Here is a 12,509-nt window from a genome sequence, read left to right on the forward strand (position 1 = left end):
ACACACACACACACACACACACACACACACACACACACACACACACAGTTCTGTTTCCAGTATCTATAGCCAATAGGGCAGGAAAAATAAAAGACTGTTTATATTTTGGTCAACGTGCTCCTCCCAGGGTCTAGCCTAGTTCCTGGTTTTGATCTGATCCCTTGCTTAGAAACCACGGAGATATTTAATGAGTAGGGCCACTCAAGTTTAGGTAGCTCCTAAGGGTCTTTACATTCCAACAGGAAAGGGTGTAAGCCCCATGTTACTTACTGGTAGAGATTTTTCACAGACTGTTCAGTGCTAGTCAAGCTGAAATATGGTCCCTCTCTCTTCAGGTCACCGACCTCCCCTCTGCAGAAGCCCACGCGGGCTGGAAGCTCGAGCTGGACATTGTAAGATTCTTTGGGGCGGGTTCCAAAGAACTGAAGGCCATTGGCAGGATAAAGAAAGAGGGCGTAGGTGTCAGACTTATCAGATGCCAAAACTGCTTGAAAAGTATTCAGCTGTGAAAAAAAAAAGAAAATATCCTTAATAAAACAAACAAAAAACAACAAAGAAACCCCAAAGCATTATAAATGCAAAGGGTTGTCCCCCTTCTCAGGATTTCTCTAAATTGTTTTTACACATAATATTCTTTTAAATTTCCTCTCCAAATTATAAACATAATTACATCAGCTATATTATTGTTATAATCATCTTTTATCAATTTAGATTAATAGTTGAAATATGCATAGGTTAAAAAAAAACACTGGTTAAAAAAAATAAAACTATTTTTTAAGGTTTCAAACTTCTTTCATCCGAACTTCTTTCAGAGCTGAGAGCAAGTAGCAAAATTAACCTGTACATTCCCACAGCCACTGCCCTAGTTTTCTGCCCTGGGCACTCATCTGGATCATTCATTCATTCATTCACTCACTCATTCACTTATTTATCAAATGCCCATTATGGGCAGGGGTGGTATGAGGCACTGGCTGATCAAAAGGCCTCCCTACTGTTCCCAAAGCCTTACTCTCTATTCTCTCCCATCCACCTTTTATTTTTATATATAAATTTATTTTATTTATTTATATTTGGCTGTGTTGGGTCTTCGCTGCTGCGCACAGGCTTTCTCTAGTTGCGGCGAGCGGGGGCTACTCTTTGTTGTAGTGTGCGGGCTTCTCATTGCGGTGGCGTCTCTTGTTGAGTGCAGAGCATGGGCTCTAGGCACATGGGCTTCAGTAGTTGCGGCACATGGGCTCAGTAGTTGTGGTGCGCGGGCTTAGTTGCTCTGCAGCATGTGGGATCTTCCTGGACCAGGGCTTGAACCCATGTCCCCTGCATTGGTAGGCAGATTCTTAACCACTGCACCACCAGGGAAGCCCCCATCTACCTTTTGACACCAGCACCAGAGTTACCCTACCCTCATGTCTCAGATGAGGAAACAAAGACATAGGGGCTAAGAGATCTGCCTAAGGTCAGGCTACTAATATGCGGTGGCAGGCCGGCCAGGGTCCCTGCCCTGTACCACCAGGCTGTCCCAACCGCTCCTTGGCCGGCCATCTCAGGTGATTTATAAGCTGCAAACTCTCTTCTCAGGCTCAGATCCCCTGCATCTCCACCGATTATTTAATACTGCCCATTTGCCCCATGTACTTTGATGCTTCTGCACATTTGCTCACGTTTTCCCGTGCCTGGAAACACTCCTGACCTTCTAATGCTGCCCCTCTGAGGGGTTTTGCAATTCCCTGTAGATGTATTGCTGTTCTCTGACCCTCCACAGTATCTTAGTGTTTCAAGTTAGCACTCACTTCGTTTTGCCTGGTTAGCTGCTTCCATGTTTGTAAACTCAGTTCATTAATTCATTTGTACATTACTTCAAACAGCCAGGTGCCTATTAAGCACTCGACAGTATGCTTGGCGCAAAGAGGCCAAGGAACAAAGGACGCAGCCGCTGCCCAGGACAGTCTCAGAGCTTAGGACAGGGAAGCAGCCACGGCTGGGATTCTAGGAGAACTGCTGGAGGAGGTAGTGGAGGCCAGAAAGGAGGGTGTGGGCCCAACACCTTAAGGGCTGCGGTGGGGAGGCGTTGCAGAGGCTGCCTGTGAACATTAATAAACACTGCAGAAGCCAAAGCAGACCAGAAAGAGAGGCCAGGAGCCTGAGTTAGCCACAGACTCAGCACCCAGGTCCTTATAGAATCACTCATGAAAGTTCAACTTACTCTCGTATTTTCAACAAGACACATTTGTTTTTTTTTTTTTTTTTGCGGTACGCGGGCCTCTCACTGTTGTGGCCTCTCCCGCTGCGGAGCACAGGCTCCGGATGCGCAGGCTCAGCGGCCATGGCTCACGGGCCCAGCCGCTCTGCGGCATGTGGGATCTTCCCGGACCGGGGCACGAACCCGTGTCCCCTGCATCGGCAGGCAGACCCCCAACCACTGCGCCACCAGGGAAGCCCCAACAAGACACATTTTTGCCTTTACCTACATGCAGCTATCTCCGCCCACCCAAATGATCAGTTAATGGTGCTTGAGTATCTTAAAAAAGATGTTATATTAAGGTCTCTGAGAATACCTCTCTCACTAAATCCCACTCCTTTTACAATTTAGCAGGCAGCAGGGGAGGTATTTATAAATACCACCATTTCCTAAATAACGTGGCTCCTAGAAACGTTATTTACTGACAAGTAGCACAGTTTCCCCATTTTGCTAGACAGACAAAATTAGGCAGAGAGAAGCACATCCCATTTTACTAAATGAAACAGCAAACAAGAGGCGTGGGTCTGCATTTTGTTCTGTCCTGGGTCCTTCCCCATACGGTGGTCAAGCTCTTTCCGAGTGTTGATTCTTCTTTCCTATGTTTAATTTCAAAGTACAATTTTGAGGGTTTGCTTACAAGACAAAGAAATTCAGGTGTTCAAATGCTTTTCCAGAAAAAAACCAAAATACTATCCAAACTTTCTTTTAGATCTCCAACACAGAAAAGGTCACCTTGCTTGGCTTGGGTTTTTGCTTTTCTTTCTTTCTTTAAGTTCAGAAACTTAGTGATGGGGGGCAGGGGGCAGTGCTCATATATTTGTTACTGTTGTCGTTGTTGATTGCTTCATCCGGAAAGCCTGACTTTTCCAAAAACAAAAGGCAAGGGATGTTTTCTAGAATTTCCCAAAGCTCGGAAGCCATAACTTCTGCCAAATGTAAACAAAGGCTGTCCTGTATCATGTCTATACAGAGTATATGCTATTCAGTACATCATCGATTAATGGAGATTCAATAACTTCAGTGTTACTTTAGTCCAAAGAAAGTTTTCAACTAGAGAAAGAAAGGTACTTAAGGAAGGAGACAGATTCTGTTTTAAAAAGCAAAGCTTTCGGAGTTCCTGGCATTGATTGCCCACAATAAACGTCAGATAGGAGGAATCCTGGTTCTAAGTCTAGAGAAATTCTATAAGATAAGGAGGTCCCATAGATTGTGAAGGAATTGAAGGAGATGGGAGGGGAGGGAAAAAGTAAACAGAGCTGTGAAGGGGAGAGTCTGGCTTTTTACTGTGGGGTCTGGGTATATAGCACTTTATTTTATTCATTCTTTCAGCCAGTCAGCAAGTTCATTTCAATGAAAATGTATTCAATGTCTTTTATATGCCATCCTGAGACAAGCACTTATTACAGGTGGCAAGCATTTATTTAATCTACTTGTCTCCACCGAAATAGGCAAATAGAAGAATTTTAAATAGAATATAGGATCCCAGAGACCGGCCAAAAACGTTTGTCTGTTTAAAAACCACCCGCATACCAAATGATCACTTTTAAAGTTCTCTCCGTTCCACAAAATTCTACATCTAACCGCTAATTCCCTCTTCGTGATGTCCTGCAGGGCTCCTCCCCCAGGAGCACGCCTTGACAGGCTTCCAGACCGGAAAGGTCTTCACATTCCTGGAGAAAAGTCTTCGCAAGAACCCCACATGCTCTGTCCCTGAAGCGAAAGCCTCAGATGGGCTGCCAAACCCCACAAAAGGATCACCAGTTCCCAACGCCCTCAGGATCCCAGGGAGGAGAGAGGGGCCGCCATGGGACGGACGAGGAGCAGGGCCAGTGCTGCGGAACTTCAAGATCTGCCATCCTGTTATCAGAAAGAGAGAAAAGCCAGAGCCCTCGGCAGAAATCGGGCAGCGCTGGGCTCTCCCTCCCAGGTGTGGGATGTTGCTAATCAGTGTTGACTTGCTGCTCGGCAGAGCCAGGTTGATAAATAGGAAACATGCCCCTCAATGAGCTCCTGATTTTTGCAACTGATTTAACTGATTTCAGCCATCTGGCCAAAAAATCACAGCGGTGCCACCCATGTCCCAAAGGGGTTTGCCTCGAGTGGTTTACCAAAACTACAATGAAAATTAAGAAGCAGGGTGTCTTCTACACACGTCCCAAAATTCTCTTCCCTGTCTTCTCTAGGGTCACATGCTCTCTACAGTCATAGCATCGTTGCCTCCTGGCCTCCAGTGTTCGGTGTGAACAGGAATCTCCATTCCTTAGCGTATTTCTCCATCTCCCGTTACCTATAGGTCACTGTCATATGCAAGATTTTCCCGCGTTCATTTTTTTCTTCCCTAAATCCTACAGATCCTGCCAAAAAATTCAAAAATAAGTGCTCAGTACTATCACAGCACTAACAGTATAACCTTCCTGACACTTAGTCTTTAGCAAAACGTCAGCATTTCTTTAACCAATTTCCATATATGTCTCTGTTCTCTATGTCTGCATGGCTATATCTCAGACAGAGGCTAAACTCTTTCAGGTAGACTGTAGACCTCCCCTCTTCAGGACCTCAGCTTCAGAGCTCAAAAAGCTACAACCATGTCCTGCTTTTCTCCCTGGATCCAACCGTCTCTGTCAATGACTATCATTCCTTGAAACAAGTCAGCATGCCTCACTCCCCATGGTGAAACCTCCATTGGGAAGTCTTCTGCTCATCTTATGTTACTGCCCCACACCTACCTTCATCCATTTCTCCAGCCTCAGCTCTCTTGGCCTTCTCCCAGGACACATCCTAGGCCAGAACAATCTGTCCTGCTACCCCATTCTCAATATCCATTCTTTCAGCCCAACTTAATACAGGTCAGCAATGCATTCGCTGTACCATACCACACAGATCTATGTAGCCCAGTTCCCTATCCCCCTTCAGCCTTCAAACAACAACAAAACAACAGTCTCACCTACCCCACCCCCGAAAAAAAAAAACACAACTAAAGTAAACATATGGGCAGTATGTCTCCTGCCCATAAGTTCTTTGAAGGTCAATACCGTGACTTTGCTCTGTGAAGTACCTATGACAGTTCAAGGAGTCTCAGATTGAGTGAGTTGATAAACACCATTTGGTGATATGTTTTTAGATGCAGTAACACCTTGACATTCCTGCAATATCAGGTACCACATCCTGTCACACCCACCACGAACATCCACGGCGAGAAAGGGCAACATCTGAAATAGTTTTAAATGGTAAAGATGCCATTCCTTTGATATCTTCGTTTCCAGTAACTCTGCAACATGAAGTTAGTATGCCAAGGTTTAAGAAGGCCATGTAGAATTCACACAGTCCTTCAAGCAAAGTTGATTATTGCTCGCCAAAATCTATCTCCAAAGAATTATTAAAACGAGAACTCATGTCACAGAGCTCTTCAAAGTATTCAGAAGAAACTTCAATGTGGGTAATTAAAGAAACATCCTCTCTCCAAACAGATTATCTCCTTTCTAAATGAAACAAATTCTGAAGCCAACTCAGCATATGGCAATGTCTGAGGATTGATTTTAATTAGAAAAGTAAGAGATGGATTCTACAAATCTTCCCCCACTCTGCCCCCACCATAAAAAGGCCTAGACAGAAGTTGCAATTTAGAAAAGCTTGTATTTAAAGAGTCCTTAAGTAGAAGACTTACATCGCAGCATCCTTACAAGACAGAGAAATAGAGAAATAAATGAACCAGAATCTGGTCCCATCAACCCAATGTAGGGGAACACAGATTGGCTGGGCATATGCACTTGCTAAGTCTAAGGGACCATAATGGCTACTTTACAATGTCACCTTAGTGAATTCTCACAACAGTCCTGTAAGGTGGGCATTGCTACTTCATTTTACAGATTAGGAAACTAAGACTGAGGCTGGATCATTGCTTCCAAAGTCACTGGATAACCTTTCATAAACCACTTCTTTCAAAATGTTTTTTATTGTCATTATCTTCACATCAGAAGCATTATTCCCATGCTGCAGATGAAACTGAGAAAAGTAATTAAAGTCACCTTGTCTGTATTATAATTTTCAGTTTCAAATAAGCCCTGATAAAATTGGAATACTAAAGCTCTAATGTGACCTCATCACCCCAGAGATTCTGTGCAACTGCTCCTCTCTCCGATTCCTCTCACTCAGCTCAACGTTGTCTTTCTCTGTTGAAAAAATAAGATAGATGCAGCTGAATTCACTTAAGAGCACTGGAATACTAATTTGGAAGTAATAAGGAGTCGATAGTGTCCTTGGAAAATTTCATTCCAAATTCATTGTTCCTTTGAATGAAATATGGTTCCAAGGACTCTTCTGGTACAAAGATCACATTGAGACAATAAAAAAAAAACCTCATTTATTGGAAGTCTTTGGAAAAGGTACAACTATTGTTGTGTCTACCTACATCACTTGTGCCAAGGAAATGGGTCCTGCATGAAAAGTCTGGGTAAAAGCAACAATGACAGAAACCTAAGAATCAAGAAATCTGTATTCTAAACCTGCCTTTGCCTCACTACGTACAGAATTCTAGACAATTGCCTTAACTTACTAGGTAATGGCAAACAATAAGTCTTGGTGTACTTATCTTAAACATGCAGCATTGTTGTGGGAAGACAGCATGATAAAATGTTATAAGAATTAACAAGATATCCTGAATAAACAACATATATAATAATTGTCTAAGTAGTCAGTCTTTCCATTGAACCCTTACCTTCTCAATACAATCAAAAAGAGCTCTCTTTAAAAAATAAAATAACAGGGTTTCCCTGGTGGCACAGTGGTTGAGAGTCCGCCTGCCGATGCAGGGTACGCGGGTTCGTGCCCCGGTCCGGGAGGATCCCACATGCTGCGGAGCGGCTGGGCCCGTGAGCCATGGCCGCTGAGCCTGCGCTTCCGGAGCCTGTGCTCCGCAACGGGAGGGGCCGCAACAGTGGCCCGCGTACCGCAAAAAATAAAAAAAATAAAAAAACAACAAAAAAACTTCTGTTTAAAATTCTTCAAAAGCTGCCCAATGCCAAAGAACTAAGTCCAAACTCCTAGCATAGCATGATCTGCCCCTGCTCCATGGCCTTCCCAGCCTCATGTCCCACCACCCTTCCTCTTCAGTAATAAGATACCACATGGGATGCCCCAAACACATTATACAATATAGTCCATGGGTGATATGTCATATGCTACCTCTTCTACTGGGAATGTTCTACTCTACTCAACTCACATGCAAAGACAATTGCTCACTGAAACTTTCCCAGATCAGGTCCCCTAACAAGGGAGGGATAGAGTTAGTCTCCTTAAGTCAAGATGCTACTTCACTTATCATACTGAATAATAATCAATATCCCTATTAAACTATGACATCCTTAGGAGTAAAGAATGTGTCCTTTCACAGTCTCTACATGCCCTGACATACAGTAAGTGCAAAAAAGTTTGTTGGATGAATAAATCTCAACTATGTTTAAATATAAATTACTTATATACACATACATATATGAATATGTCACATATAAGATATATGTTTAGAAAAGAAGACTGGAAGAAAACACAATAAAATACTAGCAGTGGTGATCTCTGGTTAGTAAAATTATAAACGCTATTTTCTAAACTTTGTATTATAGGTATGTTAAACTTTAAATGCTTTTTAAACTTATGGACAAAAGTGAATTAATGAATGCAACATACCTTATTCATTTCTCCAACCCTCCACCTAGACCAATGCCCTGAACAAAGAAGGTGCTCAAAGTCTGTGTCTGTTCCTGTTTTATAAATAAGTTCACTTGTATCATTTTTTTTTAGATTCCACATATAAGCGATAGCATACGATATTTCTCTTTCTCTTTCTGACTTACTTCACTCAGTATGACAATCTCTAGGTCCATCCATGTTGCCACAAATGGCATTATTTCATTCTTTTTAGTGGCTGAGTAATATTCCATTGTATAAATGACTTAGAGAACAAGCTTATGGTTACCAGGGGGGAAGGGATAATTAGGGAGTCTGAGTCTGACATGTACACACTGCTATATTTAAAATGGATAACCAACAAGGACCTACTGTACAGCACAGGGAACTCTGCTCAATGTTATGTGGCAGTCTGGATGGGAGGAGAGTTTGGGGGAGAATGGACACATCTATATGTATGGCTGAGTTGCTTTGCTGTGCACCTGAAGCTATCACAGCATTGTTAATCGGCTATACTCCAATATAAAATTTAATTTTTTTAAAAAAAGAAGGTGCTCAGTCTATTTATTTGAACTGAATGTACTCTGTTGAATTGAATAACTGAAATGTCAAACCTATGCATTAAAAGATTATGCAATAAACAAAACTAGATGTTGCCTGACCCAAAATAAAATGAATGGCAAAAATCAATTCAAATTTTTTTTATTTCTAGATCTTCTTTGCTTAGTAAAGCCTTTAGGAAATATTCCTCTTACTCAGGGAGCACAGAATAAGAATGGCCACCATCTTGAATCGCTCACTGAGAGTGGGCAAGCTAGTTAATCTCCCTGAACCTACGGAGGATACGTGTCATCTTTCTATAGCTAAGAATCATTTTGATGAGTTAAAATAGAGATAAACTCAAAGAGTTTCAGCCTTTAGAGTTGACATTTTAGATTCAGGTCTAATTTCATAGGAGGAAGCCCTTACCTACCCCAGGAGTGAGGCAGCTCCCCTTTTGCCAGGCCACCCTGGCGCCACCTGATGTCCATTTGGAGTACCTCCAATGTTGCTGCCAAGCCTAATGACTGGGCGCTTACGCTGTTTCACTTTCTCAGGTAGAGACTATACAAGGAATCAAGGGCAGTCTCCTGTAAAGTACGGAGCATGTGAACTGGTACCTGGAAGGCAATTTGGCAAAGGCTATTAAAACCTTATAAAAAATGCATCACTCTGGCGCACCAGTTCCGCTTCCTGGAATGTCAACTAGTGACATGGTACAAAGATTTAGCTTAAGAAAGAAAAAGTGCTTCACAAATTTATAATGAGAAAAATTGGAAATAACCTTGCTGACCACTGGGCACAATGAGAAATCCACCGGATGGAATATATGCAAACATTAACAGTGATGTTGTAGAAGTATATTTATTGACAGCTAAACATATTCACAATTTACTAATTAGTGAAAAAAAAGTTACAAAGCCGTATGTGCAATGTGAACTCATCATTAATAGACAGTGATAGATACAGATATGGATAGGAAAAAGCCCTGGCAGATGCACACGAAACTGTTTAACAGTGGTTATCTTTGAGTGGCAGGAAAATGAATGGTTGTTCTTTTAAAAATTGCCAGCATTTCCTGATGTTTTTCCTTCACTGAACATATAATTAGAAATAGTTCTTGTATATACGAGGTGATTCTAAAAACAATCAAACCATAAACCCCTTCTGCATCTGCACTGGGGCACTCACATCCCTTAAGCAGTTCTCCTTGCAAGAGTGACCTCTCAGACCCTCAGAGAAAGCTTGGAGAAAACAGCCTTCTTCACTTCCGAGCCACTTCAGCCCTGGTGCCGCCAAACTATACATCAGATTTAGCGGGAGAGCAGACTCCGGAAAAATTTCAAGCCAGTCCCTGGGTTCCAGCCCAGAAGCCAAGCCCATTTCCTCGGTTGGCACAGAGGCCAAGCAAGCATCCCTGGTCGCTTACCTCTCCCGAGGGCGGGGCCCAGCGCGTGGCCTCCTCGTAGGCGCCCACCTGCTCCCAGGTAGCCAGGAAGGCGTGGGTGGGGGCGAAGTGCGCGCCGGAGCGCGGGAAGCCTGCACGCACGTAGCGGGCGGCCAGGCCCAGCACCGCCGGGGAGGTGTCCTCGCGGTAAAGGACCCGGCCCCTGCCGTGACTCGTGTCGATGTCGGCCAGGAAAGGGGCGATGGCCGGGAAGTCTGTGGGGAAATCATCGTCCACATACTGGGTCTCCCTGGGGAAGTCCTGGGTGGAGATGATGCCGTTGGTGACCACCTGGGGGACGAGCAGGACAAAAGTGTGACGGTCGCGTACGTTGCAGGAAGCCCAAGGAGGGCCACCACAGGTCCGGACGCGAGCGCCCACCCTGGCTCCGTAAAGAGGGAAGGGAACCGCCCCGGGCATGAAGTTTCCCCTTCCCCATCGGCTGGGAGCCCGATTCCTGGTTCAGGGCGACCAGCGCAACTTCAACCGGCGTCCCACCCGTCACCCCTACCCCACAAGCGCGGTGCAATAGGTCCAGGAGCCCTAAAACTCGTTCACGTTATCTTCTCATCTCCCGCACAACCCTGGAAAAAAGCTACGGGTCGGAGGAGGGAACACCCAGCTCTATAGAAGTGCACAGCCTCCTCGCTGTCCTAACTGGAAACCCCACTGGCCGGCTTAGCAATCCCACCTTCTTTTCTGCCTCGGACTCTTATGCGGCTGCGAACAATTCTTACCCCCTCCCCCCGCCCCCCTGAAGCAGGGAAAAGCAGTGGTCCGGCAACAGCATCGCTGCAAAGCCAGGTCCCACCCCGAGGGCGCTCGGGGACAGCCGACTGTGCGGACTATTTCCTCCCTTCGGAAGGCAGGGGTTCGCTGAGAGCCGCACTACACTGACGCCTGTTCAGAAGCTGCAAGAAATCTGCAGAATCCCGCACCAGGAAGAAGCTAAACTTACGTAGAGTTCGCTGAATTGGGCTTCATAGAAGCGCAGGGGAAGCGCCAGCTTCACGGCAGCCGAGCTTTCGTCGTCGCCTTCCTGCAGGAGCTGGTCCCCTCGCGACTGCCCGTAGGGGAATAGCTCGCCCGGGTGCAGCGCCGCGGCCCGGGACAGCAGCAGCAGCAGCAGCAGCAGCATCGGCGGCGGCGGCGGCAGCGCGGGCCGCCCGTCCGCCCGGTCCCCCCGCATGCTCTCTCGGCCCTGGGCTGTCCCGCGGCAGAGCGCGTCCCTGCCCCGCCAGCCAGCCCACTAGCCCCGCCGCGCTGGCCTCCAACCTGGATCCCGGCGGGGTCCCGGGCGGGGCGGGACTCCGGGCCCTCTCAGAGCGATGATTGGCTGCGGCCCTGGCCCCGGGACCAATCGCCAGTTCTGAGAAAGTTCGACAGCGGCCACCACATCTGGTTCTCGTTTAAGTTTTCTAAGGCAGTGGTCACCGGACCGGCGGGGCTGGCGGGGTGAAACATCCTGGCCAGGGGTGGTCGGAACCACTTCTCCTCCGCCTCCGCTCCCCGAGAGCTCGCGGGGTCACCCTCACCCTCCTCTCGGGTCTGCCCAGGGGTGCCGGCGACTCCTGCCTCCGGGACCAAATGGCCCGCACGGTCCGAAGGCAGCAGCGCTGCAGGAGATGACCTCAGCGCCAAGGGGGACCTCGCGGCAGCTTGTGCAGCTGCTGGCTGGCGCGAAGTGCCCCGCCAGGCTGGCAAGGCGAGGATGGTGCCCTGCCCTGGGGTGCCGGGCGCCCCTCGCCCTCGAGGTCTGGCTCTCGGGCCGAGAAGCAAAAGGCACTTTTGCTGTGTCGTAGCCACAGCTTCCTCGGCCTCATCGCTCCACCCAGAGACGCTGAGGAGAAGCGTGCCTTTGTATGAAGCCTGGGGGCTGACTCCTAAATTCCGTCCCCCTCCCGAAGGCCGCCTCCCGGGAGAGCTGGACCGCACGGGAGGACTGGGCCACCGGGCCGAAATGCCTGCCAGTTCGGGTCAAGAGCGTTGTTTACCTTCCCTGGGGAAAACCGCACCCGGGAAGGCCTTGAAACGCGACAGTGTGTGATCAGCTCTGTTTGGGGCATGGAATGAGGCATCCGGTTTGGACACCAAGCAGAAATGGGTCAGGCGCCACGGTGGAGGGACCCCGGGTCTCTCGCCCGCTCCCCGCGGGCACGGAAGCTGCCCTTGACAGCGTCCACGGAGGTGGTAACCCGAGCTCTCCACGGGACTGGAAATCGCACAACCTCCAAACCAGCTGCGAGGGTGTTCGGGAACCCCATCTACCATAAACATCCCCGCTGCGAAGCTCCAGGAGCCCGACGAGATTTTATTACCAATTTTACTATCAAGAGCCTGATATTTCCCAGATAGACTGTTTTCTCTCTCGGGACCCCCATGGGGTCCTTGGAAGCAAAGGTATTTAAAAAGAAGGGAAAAGCAAACCTTTGGAAATGCCTTAAGGGATGCTCAAAAAACAGATTTCTTTTTGTGGGTGTTTATTCCAGTTATACAAATCCTTACCGGCCCACAGGGACAAACCCTGAAAACTTTGAAAAGATCAGACTGTGAGACTCACAGAATCAACACAAAATGGAAAATTGCCCCAAAGCAGTTTGCTTCCTC

The 12,509-nt window shown here is 46.9% G+C and overlaps 1 protein-coding gene across 2 annotated transcripts in view; it reads right to left on the reverse strand.

Moving 5' to 3' along the window:
* The window catches only part of NID2 (nidogen 2), a 78,856-nt gene extending 67,682 nt beyond the window's left edge, over positions 1 to 11,174 (reverse strand). The window contains exons 1-3 of one of the 2 annotated variants that reach the window (XM_027111236.1): positions 10,861 to 11,174; positions 9,885 to 10,193; positions 271 to 503 (exon numbers count right to left, since the gene is read on the reverse strand). In XM_027111236.1, coding sequence (XP_026967037.1) covers positions 271 to 503; positions 9,885 to 10,193; positions 10,861 to 11,091 — 773 coding nt within the window. In that variant the 5' untranslated portion in view covers positions 11,092 to 11,174. The remainder of the gene's footprint in view (positions 1 to 270; positions 504 to 9,884; positions 10,194 to 10,860) is intronic. The other variant, XM_027111235.1, reaches the window with a different exon arrangement.
* Positions 11,175 to 12,509: the final 1,335 nt, after the last annotated feature.

The sequence above is a fragment of the Aethalodelphis obliquidens genome, unplaced genomic scaffold, assembly GCF_003676395.1.
Source record: "Aethalodelphis obliquidens isolate GAN/ISIS:26980383/991018 unplaced genomic scaffold, ASM367639v1 scaffold10, whole genome shotgun sequence".
NCBI lineage: Eukaryota > Metazoa > Chordata > Mammalia > Artiodactyla > Delphinidae > Aethalodelphis > Aethalodelphis obliquidens.